Consider the following 18,930-nt stretch of genomic DNA (forward strand, 5'->3'; position numbering starts at 1 on the left):
TTAATGAGATTATTTTTCTAGTCTGGTCTGATTGCAAGACAGATTTTTCTCGTTATTACTCCAAAAAATCCTGGAAACTAATGTATGAAAAGAATAGAACAAAATCAAATTTCTTATTTGCTTTATCTATTCTCTTTTAAGCATTATTATCTAATTTATTTTTATTCTCTTAATTTTATTTCAAAATTAAGAAAAAATGTATTTTGTAGAGCATATATTCCGAACGGTTGAAAGATTCTAAATTTCATGAATACAATCCAAGACAAGATCTTTTTATAACTTCCCCCATGAAAGTGAAGCTTATATCTACTAATGACTACTAATAAATTTCATCTATATTTTTTTTCAAGATTCTACGTGCTTGCCACTGGAGTGAGGTTTGATAAAAATGAAGATTTCAGGAACCAATCAGCAAATTTACTTAATATTACCATTGAAAAGAAAAAAAAAATAGTACTTTATATAACTAGGAATTCCTCAAAAATTTATTTTGCCTTGCCACATTTGTATTAAGGGAGTCATGAAACTCACAGAACGTTGCTTACTTTTAAAATGAAATCCAATCATTTGTTTTATTGGATACAAAAACCATGAAAAGTTTTATTATGTTATTAAAATTTTACCAAGTTAATGGTATTAATTAATTAATTTTACCACATAAGTTGATCGAACAGTTTTTCATTTTTTTTTACTTGAGACTATCATGCATTGATTCTAATTTCTAAAATTAAAAGTCTAATATTCTACTAAAAGATCACATGGAATTACTATTCTTTGAGTTCTCCCTATTTTTCTTTAACCTTTTTTTCTTAGATTTGGTTTATTATTGTTATTCCTTTGGAAGAATGTTGAAGTGTAAAGTTTGATTAATCCACACATTTTACTTATGCATTACCAGAAAGAGAGATTTACTGAAGCTATAATACATTCATACGGTTATCCATTCCGCTAGATCTACCATAAAACTGCCTTGAGTCTTGGGACAGAACAGAATCCAAAAATTATACCATTTTGACAATTCAAACCATTGACATCCCAAACCTGTCAAAGTAACAAGATTCAAGATTCAGTTACGAAGAGAAATGGCAGCTTAAGAAAACAACTGTCAACTTTACATTACATTCCTAGTAAAATCTGCATACTGTTAATATCATACCGCATAAGCTCGGCAACTGTCCCTAATATGCTGGCTACTTCTGTGAGTCCCACTGCATATATATGTATATAGTTTCTTCATCTTAAGGATCACACAGATTTGTTTTGAGGTTGCCCATTTTTGAATTCGTTGAGGAGAAGAATTAAAACAGATGGGGTATGATAAGTCAGAAAGTAGTACAAGAGACAATGACAAGGCCATCGATGATTGGCTTCCCATCACTTCCTCCAGGAATGCAAAATGGTGGTACTCAGCTTTCCACAATGTCACTGCTATGGTTGGAGCTGGTGTTCTCAGCCTTCCATATGCCATGGCAGAGCTTGGATGGTATGTTTCTTTCTTTCTTTTTTTTTTTTTTGTTGTTATCAAGGGTTTTGCGTTTTTCCAGCATTGATTTTGGTGCTTCCTGAATCAGCTAACTTTTGCATTAAATTTGAGCAGAGTAGAGCAATTAGATTATATGAGACCGATTTATACATCTTATTGACTTGGATGAATTGCAGGGGTCCTGGGGTTACTATAATGATTTTGTCATGGATCATCACATTATACACCCTTTGGCAAATGGTTGAAATGCACGAGATGGTCCCTGGTAAGCGTTTCGATAGATACCATGAGCTAGGTCAGCATGCATTTGGTGAAAAGCTTGGGCTCTGGATCATCGTACCCCAACAATTAACTGTAGAAGTTGGTGTCGACATTGTCTACATGGTCACTGGAGGCCAGTCGTTGAAGAAATTTCATGATTTGGTTTGCCCCAACTGTAAAGACATCAAGCTCACATATTTCATTATGATTTTCGCTTCTGTCCACTTCGTTCTCTCCCATCTCCCCAACTTCAACTCTATAACTGGTGTCTCACTGGCTGCAGCAGTTATGTCATTGAGGTAAATATCATCACATAAATTGTTAGGGGCATTTCCAGTGAGTTGTCGCTATTTATTGTTTTTTTTTTATATATAGTTGAGGCTGCCAAGATCTGAATCTGATCACTCTACCAATAGACCACACGAATTGTTGGCTATATATTGTTTCATCAATTGATAGGTTTATTTCTTTTTCTATGCAGTTACTCTACCATTGCCTGGACAGCTTCTGTTGCTAAGGGTGTTCAACCAAATGTGGACTATTCATACAAGGCTTCAAGCAGCCCCGGGAGAGTCTTTAACTTCCTCGCTGGATTGGGTGAAGTAGCTTTTGCCTATGCTGGTCATAATGTGGTTTTGGAGATCCAAGCAACAATTCCTTCCACTCCTGAAAAACCTTCCAAGGGCCCAATGTGGAAGGGTGTCATTGTTGCATATCTCATTGTGGCAATCTGCTACTTCCCTGTTGCTTTTTTAGGTTACTGGGCTTTTGGAAACATGATTGATGATAACATCCTCTTGTCATTGGAGAAACCCACCTGGCTTATTGCTACAGCTAACATGTTTGTAATCATCCATGTCATTGGTAGCTATCAGGTAGAATTTGGTACCTCCTCTATCAAATTTCCCATTCTTCATTCTTCTAATGTATCTAACCCCGAATTTCCCTTTAACCTGATAAACTGCAGATTTATGCAATTCCAGTGTTTGACATGATGGAGAGTTTTTTGGTCAAGACAATGCGTTTCACACCTTGTTTAAGGCTTCGCTTGATCAGTCGCACTCTATATGTTGGTAAATAGTCCCAACTCCCATACATTCCATTTATTTTACAAGTCGTAATCTAGGAATAGGAGAAAAGGTTGCAGGTATAGAAATTTAAGCTCGAGATTTGTTGGATGCTTGCATGAACTAACTAAGATATACTCCGGATTCCCAAACATTCCATTTCTCCTACACGGAATCTGAGTTTTACCCTGTCATATTGCCATGATTAATCTTCCTATGTTGCAGCATTCACAATGTTGGTTGGGATATGCTTCCCATTCTTTGGAGGTCTTCTCAGCTTCTTTGGAGGATTTGCTTTTGCACCAACAACATATTATGTAATTGTTTCTTGACTCGCTCGTCCTGTTAACTTGAAACCAAACACAACTCCCCCACTAGAGTATAAAATTGTATAAACGTCTTGCTTTGCAGCTCCCATGCATCATCTGGCTTATCATCTGCAAACCCAAAAGATTCAGCTTAACTTGGATAATAAACTGGGTAAGTAACTGACAAATTCAACCATCTTTTCTAAAATTTCAACTTCCAACCCAGACACTTGGTTTGTTTGTTTGTTTTTCATGAATGCAATATTTCAGGTATGCATTATTCTTGGTGTTTTGCTGATGATTCTGTCACCAATTGGAGGGCTGAGGACAATCATCATCTCAGCCAAGGACTACAAGTTCTTCTCGTGAAATTCTATCCCCTCTTGCTATTTCATGTTTCTGTTAGCACGTTGTATCAGATTTTTTTTTTTTTTTGTTCATTTATTAGCTTACTTGATTTTTTCAAAATCCAAAAATGTAATCGATTTCTTTTGATTTGATTTGTATTCAGCAGTTTTCCTTAGAATTTGATTCTTTGTGGTTCTTACGGACAATCTTTAGAAACTCCCAAATTTATCTAAAATACTTTTAATATTTGATTTTCTTAGGTATATTAAGATTGTAATTTGAAGTCATTAATTGAATTTATCAAAATAAAAGAATACTCTTCAATTTCTAATTTCAGATTAATTTTTAAATTTTCCTATAATGTTTCCATAAAAAAAAAAAAAAAAAACAAAAATGAGGGCTTAGGCGAAGAAAATGTCTGGGCTGGTGGACGGATCCCTATTGTAGTTTTCGGGCCATAGAACAGGTCCATTTTGTAGAGGTATTTTTGTAATAAAGGAAAAGGGTGGGGGTAAAAGTAAATTAGACACGAAAACCCCGCGAAAGTGCAAAGCTCCCTCCCCATTTACTTCTCCAAAGCAAAAATTTCCCGCCATTTCTCGCATCCGCAAAAAGGAAAGCCTAGATTGATAGAAATCGGCTGAGGGAGATAGAGGGAGGATTGAGCCATGGAAGAGGAGATCAAAGCAGAGTTCTTGAAAATCGGGTTCACTCTTGACGACGAAGAAGAGATACTCAAGAAATGTAATTTTTTTTTTAATTTCAATTTTGTCCCTCTTCTCACTCTCATTTTTGAATAATTGATGCTGAAAAGATCTCAACTTTTGTTTGGGTTAGGCCTTACGTTTTGTCAAAATTACAGTCTCGAGCCTTCCGATCTCGTCTCAAGCTGGGAGGTTTATTATCTCAATCGGTAATTTTACTGATATAGCTAACCCTCTTTTCTTTTGTTAGAATTACTGTGCAGGGAGAAATTTGGGAGTAATTTCTTATATGGGTTTTTTTTTTTTTTTTTTGGTTTTGATTTTGCTTAACTTTGAAATTTTATTATAGAAGTGGTAATAATCTGATTAAAAGCTACTTTTGGTGTAGACAACTTGATGAGTCAGTAGTAAAGGATGCAGAAATGGATGGGTTTTTAGGTCACTTGCAGAATGAACAAGTAGAGACGGCTGTTAAAAAGGAGCCCGGTTTGCATATGTACTCTTTTAAAGACGTCGAAATGTGAGCATTTTACTTATTATCTTGTTATGTACACAATCTATTCACCTGCGTATTTTGTAATTGTATAAAGTTAATTGGAAAAGGGAAAAAGGCATTTGCTTGCTCATCTTGCTTGTTTGATCAAATGGGCATTAGAAGATAAAAATTTTGTGTCTCCTTGTGGTTGAATCCCCCAATAGAATTCATATGGCATTAGTGGATGTTTACCTTTTCGTATTTTTTCTATTTGGTTTGGTGATTTTAAATGCAGCAAGCGCTTGAACCTGCCTGTCTATATGAAATCGGTGAATAGGCAAGGATAACTTTTTTTAAGGAAAAGTCGCAGGATAACTTGTTAAATGCGTAATTCTATTATGTTGCTTTAATGGGCATAACCAGGCTTCAAGTGCGGTGTTATGGATTATATTGTAGAGTTTCTGATGTAAGTGTAGTTTTTAAATAATGGGATGCGATTGCCCAGAATTTTAGATGCTGGAGATGAAGATACAAAAGAAGTTATTCTTGGAACTCCAACGGACAAATCTGAGAAACTTCATTTGGATGTTTATGACTCAGCACATAAAACAAATGGGAGCATTTATTCTTCTGGGAGGATATCAAAACTAGTGACACCATTTGGGAAGCGAAGTAATAAATTTGTGGTGAAATTCAACATTGATAATCTTCCTACTACGGAGACTGTGAATGGCATCCACAATCATGAGAATCTTGAGGATGACATTATTCAAAGGATTCGACCTCATAAAAGCTGTTCATTGGTGGTCCACAGATCGGGGCCAGAACCAGGTTGCTGGTTCATGTATGACAGGATTGAAGACAGGGTATCTGACAGTTATTATAGCATAAATCATTTGTTGTTTTTATCTGCAATATGTATCTTACTAAGATGGCATATCATTGGTACAGTTCAATGCACTTGAAAACCGTATTAGAAAGCATGCAGCTGCCCTTGTTGCATCTAGGCTTTACGAAGAACCAATGGATCCATCAGTTGCGTCACAGGTAGTTTGCTGCTTCACCAGCCTTTCATCTTTCTGATAGTCTGTAATTATCCATCCATCTAAAAAAAATTTATTGCTTCAGAGGAGCATATTTGCCATTGGAATGATCTGCTGTGATGGTGAGGGTCATTTAAATGATAAGTCCATCTTGTTGCAAAGCAGGTAAAATGTCCTGGGCCTTCCATTTGTTGTATCCATGTACATCAATCAACTAGGATGGAAACAAATAGGTGTTCTTGATGTGTTAACTTTTGTGGATGTAGTCAAGATCACAGAGGATTTTATTATTGATGATTCAGCCACATAACAAAGGAATCATCAAGCATTTTAACATGTGTGCCTACGTAATTAAATTTTTAATAGAACTATCTTACCAAGCAGTCTGAGACAAATTTAGCTGACATAATAATTTTACTCAACCTAAATCAGGACTGATAGGTCTTCTCTTTCTCAGTTTATTGAGTTTCTCAAGATTAGGTACTAAGCATTTTTGGTGTATGTTAGTTTATATTTAAGAGCGTCACCTGGTAGATGGAGGACCCAACTACTCTTGACACTTTTCACATTAGGAAGTAGCATTTATCCTATGCTGTTCTAACCTTTTTTTATGTTGCTTAATGTTTGATTAAGTCTCCTACCCTTTTGACAGTGTTGAGCATTCTGGAGGGCAACATGTTCGACTAGAATTAAATAAGCTGAGCCACTTTTCTGTTTTTCCAGGCCAGGTAATAAACATTATAAAGTATTATTGGTCTTGTTTGCTGTGTTGAAAAATCCCAGATCAGCCTGGAAATATTTCTTCTATTCAGGTGGTAGGCATCAAGGGTCACAATCCTAGTGGGCATTGTTTGATTGCTTCAGAGCTGGTAGATTCTGTTCCTTTATCTGTTGCTGCTGATATGAATTTGCCTCGTGCAAAGAAGCAAGCTTTAGATGAGGAGATTCAGGCAACAAATCTTTCCTGCGCACCCACAGAGATAACAATGGTGTGTAGGATAATCTTCTTTATCAGATAAAGATCTTAGAATACACTGTTAATTGCATCTCATCAAAAGTTGCATCACCACCAATTGAATCTTAGGCTTTAAATTTTGGACACAAGCACTCGTGGCAATTTGGAATTCTTTTTAATGATGATTCCCCTTCTCTGAAGTTTCTGTTTTTTTAACAGATTATTTGAATGTGATGCATGTTTGAACAGGTTATTGCTGCTGGTCCATTCACTACTACAGACAACTTGTTATTCGAACCTCTGACAGAACTGCTTGCCTATGCAACCAAAAAGTGTCCGCAGTTGCTTATACTGGTGTGAACTCACTGCATTTTTTACTATGTTTTTCAAGAATTTTACCGTTTTGACTAACCAGGGGACTTTTTTTTGTTGACTTATTGATAATTTTCAGTTAGGACCTTTTATCGATTCTGAACATCCACAGATCAAGAAAGGAACTGTTGACTTGAGTTTTGATGAAATATTCCAAATGGAGGTTCTTAGAAGGGTATGTATAAAGCAAAAGTTTACTCCAATTCTAAAAATTAGTAATTATGCTTATTGAATTTTGTCTCATTGGTATTTTCAGGTGCAAGATTATTTGGAATATATGGGACCCGATGCTCGGGTGGTTACCATTCCATCTGTAAGAGATGCTAATCATGATTTTGTTTTCCCTCAGGTCACTTGTTTTGCCAAATAAAATCAATTGTACTTCTCTGCTTGATTTGGTGATATTTGGAAATAAAGCTAATGCTGAAATTTGTATTTGAACTTTGTGCAGCCTGCATTTGATCTTGATTCTCTCAACAATATACATCAGGTATATTATATGTACTAATAGTCTATGAGCGGTTCATCTGTTGATCTAATGATGACTTCCTACTAGTTTCCACAATTTGCTTTCATAATTAACATGATCTTGTTTCTTCATTCTTGTCCAGATAACCAGTCTAAAAAATCCAGGGATTTTTGAGGCAGATGAGGTAAAGCAATGGCAAACTTTATGCAACTTCTATCTATTCTGTCGCTATATTTACCTCTCTGTCCAGCTTGTTCTTGACCAATGCCTTCACTTTTAAACTACTTGCCGAATCAAGATGGTTTAAACTGGAGTGATAGAGCATGTATCAGTTTATTCCATAATAATTTCGAGTCTCAGGTCAAGATAGGTTGCTGCACAGTAGATATTCTCAAACATCTTAGTGGGGAGGAGATGTCACGACATTCAATGGATGGAACACCTAGTGATCGCTTGAGTAGACTTGCCAGTCATATTCTTAGCCAACGCAGGTATCTTTTAAAAAGTCATCTTTGTTGAAACTCGTTCAATTGATAATCTGTTAGTTGGTTCATACTTAAAATAATGTGTATTAACCTATATTGATGTTTGTGAGACAGCTTTTATCCGCTATATCCACCAGCAGAAGGTGTCCCATTGGATTTGTCCCTTGCTCCTGAAGCTCTTCATATTTCTTCAGTTCCTGATCTTCTTATTTTACCTTCAGACATCAAATACTTTGTCAAGGTTAGTGACAACTCGTTGACGCCAAACTGCTCAGTTCCAACTTCAATTGAAAACAGCAAAAAGAAGAAAACATGGCTCCAATATCTAACTTTCTGCAACAAATGTTGAAATATACTACTACAAATGATAAAAGAATGTAATCCTCATGCCTCCTGCATATTCTCTCTGGTTGCAGGTGTTATCTCTTGGGGGAACAAGTGAAGGTGAAGAACAAATGAAAAAATGCGTTTGTATTAATCCCGGAAGACTGGCAAAGGGAGAAGGCGGAGGCACCTTTGTAGAGCTCAAATACCAAGGGAGTTCTGATAAGATCAATGCTTCAATTGTTGGCATATGAGTTTTGAACTGTCTTAATGCAAGCCATACCTTAGACAAGTGGTCTTCCTCTTAAGATGATTCGAGAAATGGTAATGGTCCACCACATCGGGTTGGAATCATATGCCCCAGGGAAGCAAAGAAGGGATAGTGGATTAACAGATTCGAGTTACAAAGTACTTAAGTATAAAGCAAATCAATTGCAGAACGAGACAGAAGAGGAGAATGAGATGGTAACTTGTCCCTACCACATTTTATATATGTTCATGTATGATGTAACCGTCAATTGTATCATACTCGTACTATGGCATGTACTCTTAGCTCAAACCAGATGAAGAACCATTGGTACGTATTTTCCTATCTATTTGTGAAATTATCTTCACTTCGTCAGAGCCAATAATACCTTCATTGGCTCTATTAAGTGCTATTCTAATCGACGTTCTCAGCCAATTTCCACATCATAGGTTTCCAAAAGTAGTAAGATGCAGGAAAAAAAAAATTTTGGTACGGTATAAGCTGAATTCTTATAGCATAGGAAGGATTCTAAATTTTAGATTATATTAACTCGTAAACTTAATGGTGAAAGTACATCAAATTCCTGTACACATTGCCACTGATTTGAGTTTTTTACATTGTCAGGTACCCCCTTAAATCACCTATAATCTTCATCTGAGTATCTACTCTATCAAAGGCTGAAGCATCCATCCGACAATCGTATTGCATGAACAGTTGATATAATGCTGACTACTTTTAGTTTAAATAATCGAGATTCAAATCCCAAGATTCAACTCCCAACCACATCAAGCAAAAAAAAATTGGAAGCACCCACAAATTCTAGACCGATTTCTTCACAGCTTTATAGTTTCTTCGTTTATACCAGTGAGTCCAGTGATCAAAGACCCAAACTATGCTAAGCAAGATTGCTGTGATAATCACAACCAACCAAGAAGCCCAAGCCCATCTTGGAATCAAATTGTCAGCCACCCCACTTAGATAGAAGAACCCCATCTTATACACAAAGAACGGCCCCAGAATCCCCCTAACAACAGAATAGAAAGCATAAAACAGAGGAGACAAAAGCTCGTACAATTTTGCAGCGGCAGGTATATCAGCTCTTCGGATACCGGCAAGAGACCAGACGTTCTGACAAGGGCTTGTGACTTCAGCAAGAACAAGCAGGACGAGAAGGGCAAATGCCCCATGATGAACCATGTAACGACATGTGAAAAACACATACAATGTGGCTAAATGGTGGAGAATGAAGAGAATATCATTAGGGTAAAAGACTAAATAATGGAAAAGGTCCATCAAGAAGTACGAAATACTGTATTCAAGTACAATGTTATCTAGAGCAGAGTTTGGAGAAGCAAAAGTACGGGGGGATGGGGTGTTTATTAACGCATTAACAGCCATGAAAACCGCAGGCGTTCCATGAGCCAAGGACATAAAGCAGCTTGTAGCTTCAGAACGATGTTTGGGACCCCAGTTGCGGAAGATTAAAAGGTAAGCAAAGATATAAATGGACAGAAACAACAAGAAAAACGTCGGCAAATTTGGCCTGTGAAGGGGTAAGGTCTCCATGGAAATTCCTTAGCAGAAATAGCTGAAGTTCCTGAGTTGCTGAGACTTCTGAGAGTATAGAAATAAGGTAAGAGTTAGAAGACTTACCCTTATAAAGGAAACCGGGATGCGCTTGGGAGTGAAACTGAAGTTAGGGTTGTTACTCCCAGTTTTTGGCTTTGGTTTTGGAGTAAAAGAAGGGGGAATAAAAGAAGGGGGGAAAGCCTGGAATTTTGAGGAGGGGACTTGGATCCTTACTTGGGAACCTTTCATAAGTAGCCGGCAATTATTAAGTAACAGGCGGCTAAGAAATTAACGGTGATGAAAAGCGGTGGTTTCTTGTCAACTTTTATTTTCTTTATCAAAAAAGAAAAAATTTCCCTATAAAAAAAGAAAAGAAATTGTTTTCGAAGGCAAAAAAAAAAGGTTTTACTTAAATCCAAAGAAAAGTTATGTTCTTTGTTACTTTTCTTGACGTCTCTACCCAACACTAAGTACATCAAGATAGACTTGATAATTTAAATACAAATATATAATTATTTAAAAATATAATAAATCTACACGAAAGATGTTGCGAGTAAATCAGAAATCTTTTCAATTACACGTTAATATGTTATCCTTTATGCCCCATAGAATATTCGTCCATCCCGATATTTTAATGTTTCTACCTTTTTCGTACTCATCTTTCATTTCCAACCATAAAAATGGCTCCGTAAGGCTCCCGTAACAAAGTTATCCTCTTTAACTTGAACAAGTATCTCTGAAAGTTTTTTTATGATTTCCTTCATCCATCCCAGCGTGCTCTTCAACAACACTTTATACTTGCTATGAAAATTTTTGGCCAAGTTACCTATTTCGGTTTAATTGTGCTAGAATCATTTTGCCCATTGGAGTACGAATCCAACTTTGAGGGAACCAAGTTCCAGAATCCAAAACCATGGTCATATGAGCCCCTATTCCGGCCAGAAAAACACAGCCACCCCCATAACAGAATTTTCTGATGCTTTGATTGAAATGTTAAAACTTCATGGATGAGGATGACAAACTGCTTATAAACAACGCTTCCGCCAAGTCAAATGAAGCTTACAAACTATTACATAACTCATCGTTTGGTTTACAACATGTTTATGTTGTATGCTGCCAAAATTCAGGAATTATTGTTTATTAGAATAACTAAAAAAAGGAACTGTCGAATAAAAGCATCCGCTAAACAAGGTTATATTAATTTAGAGTCCAGCTGTAGTCGCTAAGAACCAACCGCTGAAACGATGTGATAGCAATTTTACATGACCATTCCACCATCAATGGTGTACACCTGCATGACAACAATGCCCAGGCTATCAGCTAAATCACAAGATAAAGCACTCGCCACGACAAGGTCAGAAATGACCATGGGACATGATGTGGTTTGACCATCAAAGGCTAGGGATTGATTTAATCAGTAATTTTGCACGTCGGCAAAGTCTTTGTCCTAGTGTTTCCATAGAGGTCAATCCTCCTCGTGGAAGCTCATTAATTACCAAGAAAAGCAAGCCAATACCAGAGCAAGCAAATGCCGAGGCCAAGAAAAGAATGCAAGTAGAAAAATATTCAGTAAGCTTGGCCTAGCGTATAGCTCACAAATAAGTTAGAGACAAGGAAATCATTAAAGCCAGACCATGTAATGCTAACATGTAGCAAGGGAAGAAAATACTATGAAGCCCAGCCAAGGCAACACTAAGCATAGAAATAACCAATAAAGATTCATAATCCCAAGTCAAAGTTATATCGCGGAATGCATGGCCAAGCCCTGAGGTTAAATTAGTGAAAGCAAGTGCAACACAAGCATGCAAGGGCAAGATGCAATCCATTGTAGCATTCAGCCTAGTTAATCTTTAGGCATCATTTATAGAAAGCCAGTGGAGTCATGGATACTTGTGAGTTCGTCAAATCCACCATACAAATTAATATACAAAAATGCATAAAGATAAAATAGATCTATAACCTGTCCTGTGATGTAACTTGAAGCAGGATTTAGGGCCAAAAATTCCACCAGTCCGGCAACTTCTTCTGGTTGACCATATCTACCTGTATCCATAATAGAAATAGTTAACATTGCTGCAAATATTACTAAGCATTACTACTCAAAACATCCAATTTGAATCAGTGGAAAATGTTTATAGTAATAAAGGCAATGGAAGAAAGTTGCACGAGTATAGAAGAATCAACAAAGATGCACTATTTGGTACATTGCAAGATTAGCAGCAATAAGAACTCTCAGACATTTCAAACAAAAGCTAGCAAATATTTGGTGACTTTGTTAGGGCTCAGAAAGCTAACAATTTAAGAAGCACTAACAAGAATTCCACAAAGATGGAAGTTACGAACTTTGATTTTTTATAATCATCTCTCACCTAAGGGAATTGTTTCCAAGATTTTCTTCTCAATGTCTTCCCCAAGCTTGGCAGTCATATCAGATGCAATGAATCCTGGGGCAACAGCATTGACCTGGAAGAATATTTTTATACAACATTGTCAGAGTAAGCATACCCAGCATTAGCAGCATAAACCCTACTCCCTCAGCTCCATATCAGGACGGTCCCTTATTGTTTCTTTTCCTCATGTTTCATAATACATCAATAACTGAATATTCAAGACATTGACTTTCATCTTTCTTTACCTTATCCCACATTGCATATTCTAATTCTTTTTCCTCTTAAGAGAAGGGGCAAATCTTAGACAAGAAAAGAGTTGGAGTATTACGTCCTGAAAAAGGTGCGCAACATAACTCCAAAACACACAACCCTGGATCTTTCTTATTACAGTAATGAAAGTGGAATAACTCTGGAGGACTTACATTAATGTTTCTGCTGGCATATTCCCTTGCAACAGTCTTTGTCAAGCCAATAACTCCTGCTTTAGCAGCACTATAGTTGGCTTGCCCAATGTTCCCAACAAGACCAACAACTGATGCTATATTAATTATTTTTCCCTGAAATTAGAACATATATTGAGACATGATACATATTCTAAAACAACAGTCTTGAAGCATGCATAAAAAAATTTTCTTACTTTATTTCTGACACTACAAAAGAGAAAGTATCAACAGGAAAGATGCATCTCTGAAGCTATGACATGTTAAAATACTGAGGCTCAAGTTTATAGGCTGTAGCTCAATCTCTCAATTTGGATGTACAAAGTTCAATTCCAAACAAATTGACAAAGCAAGTATACTACCCATGACCTTTAAATCAGAAATATCCTATTACCTTTTTCTTCTTCATCATGATTTTGGCTGCTGCCTGCAAAGAGAAAAGTAAGTCAGTTCCAATAAATGACTCAAGCATCCACTGGAATGATTAGTCAGATGTCCAGCATTCCAACCTGTGTACAAAGAAACACTCCTGTAAGATTCAGATCAATAACCTCCTGCCATTGTGATTTCTTCATTCTCATCAACAAAGTATCCCTAGTAATTCCTGAAATGATGGTCATCAGATTAAGGGACTAGATTGAAATCAACAATTGAATAACTAATGCAAAAAGAAAGTATTTTCAATAACCTGCATTGTTTATCAATATATCAACAGTTCCCCATGCATCAACAGCCTGCACATATAAAGTCATGAAACATGTATCTACAATTAAATTACAAAATATGAACAGGGAACATTCGCTCACAGTTTTTATCATTGCCTCCACATCAGCTTCTTTTGAAACATCTCCACCAAAAGTAACAGCCTGACCACCATACGACTCAATCTGCAAAACAGTCACACAAACTATTTACATTAGTCATTTAAACCATGCGGTATAATTTAATCACTGTTAAAGACCATTACAGATATCCAACAAAAAAAAAAAAACATAAAGGCACTTTGGTAAAAGGTTAAAGCAAGATTTAAGTAAAGACTAAAGGTGACAAAAGGTCAAGCATAAAAAATTCAATTATTATATCTGAAAAAAGATATTTGTGAATTTTTTTTCAATGAGATGCATATGAGCAGATGCAAAAATGAGCAAATATGGAATCTAGAATTAGATTTTAGGCAGCTGACAAAGTCTCATCTGTCAGTAGAACGAAAGACTCCATTCTAGAAAACATAATGGCAGCTTACTAATATGAATTCTTACGCATTAGATAACAAAAATTCTGCAACAAAAACTGTAAAAAAAGAAGTAAAATCCCACTCAAGTGTTCATATAAATTTCTTCCAAGGGCATATTGCTCACCTCTTTTGAAACTTCCTCAGCCTCCTTTGATGATCTGGCATAATTTACTAGGACCTGCAATAGCACAAAGGCATCAACAACTATCATTTTCAAAACAAATAGTGTTGTTTAAACATTTGTTCTTAAAGTAATTGAAGGACACTTGAGATGCAATTATTATTAGGAAAGAAACATGAAAGGCTTCAGGCCAGTATGCAGTGCATAATGGAGCATGGTTAAAGTTTAAACAAGATTTGACAATTCATTTATTTTAGATTGTGGTAATCATTAGCAGTTTACTTTTAATAATTGATGAGATTGATAACCAGTTCCATATTCAAGATATAGAACTACATGGAACGGACTGCAAACGAAAGCTGTTATTATTATTATTATTTCAACAATAGATTTTAAGCATCATATGATGAAGTTATCATATGATTTGTAGTTTTAGTCAAGACTTCAGGTGCGGCAAGTAACATTCATCCTATGGCTTTACCTCAAATTTTAAGGTAATGAGTAATGACAATAAGAGAGAAATACTTTTCCCTTTGAAAATATAGTAAGATCCTGAAAAGGTACACTCACACACCTTGCAACCTGCTTTTCCTAAGGCCAGTGCAACCGCTTTACCGATGCCTCTAGAAGCTCCAGTAACTATGGCTACAGGAGCTTCCACTTTTTGAGCTGCTTCAGTGCTAGCTTGTTCAACAGTGGCAACCTGAGCTCTTACACCTGGAAAAGGAAAAAACAACCAAAAAAATATCAAAAGCCAAATTAACTAGAAATATGTCGTTCGTAAATTATCAATAATCTCTCAAACTACTAAAAAATTTGGCTTATTATCAGTTAAACTTGTTAAACAACAAACTCCACAAGCTCCAACAATAAATTTGACTATAATTAAGTATCCTTAATTCACAAACATGCTGAGCTTTTATGCGAAGTGAGAAGAAAATAACCCATAAAGATGAAAACAAGTGCTTAAAATCAAAAGAAAACAATTACCGGAGGAAGCAAACGATCTCCTCGATCTGCGCTGGAGTCCGATGCACGGCCAAGCCTGAACCGATCCGATTCCGCCAGAAATTGGAGACCATTGCCGAACCTGAAAATTTTTTCGGTCACAAAAATCACCAAATTTAGCGGCGGATTTAAAGGCAACGACATTGGATCCAGCAACAGCAGCCATCGGAATCGGAGCTCCGTAGAATCCGCGAACTGCAAGAAGAGAATAAGAACGAGAAGCGAAGAGAGTAGCCAGAAATGAAGCGGAGAAAAATGATTGTGATGCCTTTATATATAAAGCCGAAAGAGGAGAGATAAAAATGTTTATTGGCGTTTGGTTTTGTATTGCTTTGGGAAGTTCGGAGACTGTTAAGAGTGGGCGAAGCCAACGAAGCGAGTGTGGACTGCTGTTATTCAATTCGTAGGACCTGTTTTCCTCGTCGGTGGATTTGATGATTGTTCAGCAATGGGTCTTTGTTTCCCTGAAAATCACAATGAAAACCAATGCCGTTGACTTGCCGGAGATAGAGCGGTAATATAGGCTGGATGGCAATGCAGTAAAATGAACGTTTATCGGCATTTTATTGTAAATCTGAATTAATTAGAGGTAAATTAGGTTAATCAGCTCAACTGTAAGCTAGCGACCGGTAAACCACTAGGTAATATGATAAGAATAGGAAAAATACATAAAAAAACATAATTTAAAATTTTAATAAAAATTTTTATATAAATTTAATAAAAATAAAAATTATATATTTAATATTTCAAGTGTCACGAAATTTGATTTTACATATATTTAATATAAAACAAATTCGATAAAAATATAATTTAAAAGTAATAATAATTCTAATTAAATTCAATTTAATTTTTTAAAATAATACATAATATTATAAATTTTTAAAATTTAATTCAAATTCAAATCAATTTTTATTTAAACTTAATTTAATCCAAACCAAATTCTATCGATTTAATTTGATTCATAAATTTTTAAAATTTAAATTTTTTTGTTTTATATATTATTTTAATATGACTTTTAATATATTTAAATATAAAATAGTTTTTTTATTTTATAAAATTTTAAAATATATATAAACAAACAAAAATATATAATTTTTAACATCTCCATCCAAAATCAGCTACAAATCTAATATACATATATATATATATCTAATATTTAAACTTATTTCAAACCAAATACAAAAAACTTACTCGGAATACAAACTCCCGAACCAAATTTATTCGAATCGAATAGAATACTACAATTTTGCTTCAATTTTTTATTTTTTATTTATTTTTTTCTTATCCTTTAAATACATTAACAGAAAAAATGCCGCATCATTGAACAGTCTGTCCCTGCATGCAACTCAATTTGCACTTTCAAAAAGCAGGGGAAAGTTTAAAGGCTAAGGCTTAAAGTACTGGGGGGGCCCGTCAGTCACAAGTATTGGGACCAGAGAAAAGGGGAGCAAAGGAAGGTGGCTTCTCCTTGATAAACAGAGCACAGGCCGTCAGAAAGCTGAATATAGCAGCACAAACACATGCTCAAAAAAGAACCATTGATCACGTATCAATCTATAGTTTCAAGTACAAGAAGAAAAGAACTTTATCATGTACAAACAAACTACAACTTCGTTGGTAAAGCACTTCTCTGGGCTGGCTTTTTGGAATTGCTAATTCGACGAACCTTTACAAAAACTTTTGTTAACTCCTGAAACAAACGCTAAGGAAAGATTAGTTTAAGAGATTGACAACCAAAAGATATTTTGCATCTGCAGGAAAGATTTGACAAAAAATGCTACAAAAAGCAAGAACGAGAGGGCTCGAGATTGGGAGTTCTTCTCAGTTAAATGAACCAGATGAAGATTAGGTAATTAACAGATCAAGTGCATTTTGACAATCCTACGGGTGAACTGTGAACCAAATACGACAATTATTTTGCTATTGGGACTAAGTGAATAGAATATCTCTACTCTATATGTCCATAGTCCATACACAAGTGGTAAGTTTAATAATGACCCTAATTTTATTTTGGTGCACCTTAATGTCAAATATGCCATGTTCAATCAAATGCTTTCTATTTGCCGGCACAACGAACCAATTGAAATCTTGACACATTCTCTGTCATACTCAAAGTCGGGCTAGAATTCTATGACCTACTGTTGTCTGTAATCAAGAAAGGTTCTGGAATGTTCTCCTAAGGTATAACACCACAAAACAAAGACAATTGCACGACACAAGCATCGGGGCTACCGGATAGAGAAGCTAAACCTGACTATCTCTGGTCATCTGCGGCCTAAACAGTTTCACGAAAAAATTGATAGCAAAAGTTAAAGTTCTTCATTTTACACGCTTACCTCAGCTGGTTCCTTCTGGACCATCCACACAATCCAAAGATTTTCCAAATTGTAATAAGCTCTTGCCTTCTCATCAAGAGCATGAACTACCACTCTGCCTAAAGAAAAGAAACACCCCAGAATTTGCATGAAAATAGTGAGAATATATAGATTTGGATACTTTATTTTCTATAAGATTTTCCTAGAACAGAAACTGCTAACCACCTATATGTTGTAAATTAGGGCTTGGGCGATGTTCTTGACGTGCCACGTGGACCTACCAGTGGCAATCACCATGAAATCGGCCCAATCGCACTGCTTCCCAACCGGAATCACCGCCACGCCATCTGCTCTTACATCGCTTAGAACCTTCTCCACCTCTTGCAGGCTCAGCAACTCTTTGCTACCGCTCTCCACACTGGATGAAAGAGAACATCTGATTGAAACCTGAAAACACTAGCTTCCACTATGGATTAGTGAGAAAGGACGAAGGCAACGATGTTCCTGATAGATGCAGATATCGGGATCTTAAAGCGACCCACATCAGATCACAACCCCTGAACTTTACTATTTCCCAACTGAATCACCACTTCGCCGAGTTTCCACTTTCATTCATTGCCTAAAGCAACGTCACGACGTCGTCTTAGTTATTGCTCCTAAAGCGATGTTGCAACGGGAGCGTTTTGGAGTCGATGATGAAATGGAATAAGGTGTTTCGCACCTCAGGGCTCAGGGTTAGGATAGCTTCTGAGAGAATGACAGGTGTAAAGACTATAGTCAACCGTTGGTAATGTGTATTCAGATTTTCCCCTGACATCCCACCTTCAACAGCTAAACTCCGACATGATTGATAGTTTAATATTACCGTCGGATCTACATTAAAGTACGACCTAATGAAAGAACGGTCACTCCTACGCCACGTGTGTTGGAAGTGAGACTTAAGTCCATCCTCTCTTTCTGGCAGCTGTAATTAGATGAACGGAAACCCACGAGCCTCACGTGCACCACCAAAAGCAAACTGGATAATTCAATGAGACAAGATAATTCTAATTTCTAGTATATATATTACATTTTTTTCGTTGTAGATCCCATTGCATTAGCATAAGTGTTATATTTTTTATTTTTAATAAAAAAATTAAAATTTAAAATAGTTATTTTGATTTAAATCCAAAATTTAAACAAGTGTAATACTTGTAAATGATTTTTTTAATTTGTAATTTGATTTTAGAATTATATTATTTTTAATGATTTAATACTTATAAAAAAAGTATGTTTAAGTATTCAATTTGTTTCTACCAAATATTTTATATAT

At 35.9% G+C, this 18,930-nt stretch overlaps 3 protein-coding genes and 2 pseudogenes across 7 annotated transcripts; 2 read left to right on the forward strand and 3 right to left on the reverse strand.

The window, feature by feature from the left end:
- The first annotated feature begins 1,252 nt into the window (after positions 1 to 1,252).
- Positions 1,253 to 3,769, forward strand: LOC111287833 (lysine histidine transporter-like 2). The gene is made up of 7 exons (XM_022878501.2): positions 1,253 to 1,483; positions 1,660 to 2,043; positions 2,226 to 2,619; positions 2,712 to 2,817; positions 3,037 to 3,128; positions 3,223 to 3,291; positions 3,390 to 3,769. Exons 1-7 carry the CDS (start codon positions 1,308 to 1,310, stop codon positions 3,486 to 3,488), a joined length of 1,320 nt encoding a protein of 439 aa, XP_022734236.1. The 5' UTR covers positions 1,253 to 1,307; the 3' UTR covers positions 3,489 to 3,769.
- Positions 3,770 to 4,005: 236 nt separating this feature from the next.
- LOC111288311 (uncharacterized) lies at positions 4,006 to 8,876 on the forward strand. Of its 3 annotated transcripts, none has more exons than XM_022879143.2 (16): positions 4,006 to 4,211; positions 4,305 to 4,380; positions 4,560 to 4,691; positions 5,152 to 5,512; positions 5,598 to 5,693; positions 5,775 to 5,854; positions 6,342 to 6,417; positions 6,502 to 6,678; positions 6,894 to 6,998; positions 7,096 to 7,191; positions 7,273 to 7,365; positions 7,468 to 7,506; positions 7,628 to 7,669; positions 7,846 to 7,976; positions 8,085 to 8,211; positions 8,387 to 8,876. In XM_022879143.2, exons 1-16 carry the CDS (start codon positions 4,136 to 4,138, stop codon positions 8,546 to 8,548), a joined length of 1,869 nt encoding a protein of 622 aa, XP_022734878.2. In that variant the 5' UTR covers positions 4,006 to 4,135; the 3' UTR covers positions 8,549 to 8,876. The 3 variants fall into 3 exon arrangements, with proteins under 3 accessions (XP_022734878.2, XP_089616090.1, XP_022734880.1); XM_089759964.1 differs by having other exon boundaries at positions 7,273 to 7,329; positions 8,387 to 8,682; XM_022879145.2 differs by lacking the exon at positions 4,560 to 4,691 and having other exon boundaries at positions 8,387 to 8,682.
- A 188-nt stretch (positions 8,877 to 9,064) lies between these two features.
- Positions 9,065 to 10,581, reverse strand: LOC111288314 (TLC domain-containing protein At5g14285 pseudogene; annotated as a pseudogene). The gene has a single exon (XR_016341729.1). The product of XR_016341729.1 is annotated as a TLC domain-containing protein At5g14285 pseudogene (transcript).
- Positions 10,582 to 11,071: 490 nt separating this feature from the next.
- Positions 11,072 to 15,904, reverse strand: LOC111288313 (3-oxoacyl-[acyl-carrier-protein] reductase 4-like). Its single transcript, XM_022879148.2, has 11 exons — positions 15,286 to 15,904; positions 14,870 to 15,012; positions 14,299 to 14,352; positions 13,747 to 13,827; positions 13,629 to 13,674; positions 13,450 to 13,544; positions 13,335 to 13,367; positions 12,923 to 13,057; positions 12,480 to 12,573; positions 12,071 to 12,153; positions 11,072 to 11,401 (listed from the first exon to the last, which is right to left on the reverse strand). The coding sequence occupies exons 1-11, from the start codon at positions 15,467 to 15,469 to the stop codon at positions 11,369 to 11,371; spliced, it is 981 nt and encodes a 326-aa protein (XP_022734883.1). The 5' UTR covers positions 15,470 to 15,904; the 3' UTR covers positions 11,072 to 11,368.
- Positions 15,905 to 16,824: 920 nt separating this feature from the next.
- LOC149519348 (protein Iojap-related, mitochondrial-like) lies at positions 16,825 to 18,296 on the reverse strand (annotated as a pseudogene). The gene is made up of 2 exons (XR_016341730.1): positions 17,640 to 18,296; positions 16,825 to 16,993 (listed from the first exon to the last, which is right to left on the reverse strand). The product of XR_016341730.1 is annotated as a protein Iojap-related, mitochondrial-like (transcript).
- Positions 18,297 to 18,930: the final 634 nt, after the last annotated feature.

Source organism: Durio zibethinus, chromosome 4 (assembly GCF_047325235.1).
Source record: "Durio zibethinus cultivar Kanyao isolate XHJ-2024 chromosome 4, ASM4732523v1, whole genome shotgun sequence".
In the NCBI taxonomy this organism is placed as follows: domain Eukaryota; kingdom Viridiplantae; phylum Streptophyta; class Magnoliopsida; order Malvales; family Malvaceae; genus Durio; species Durio zibethinus.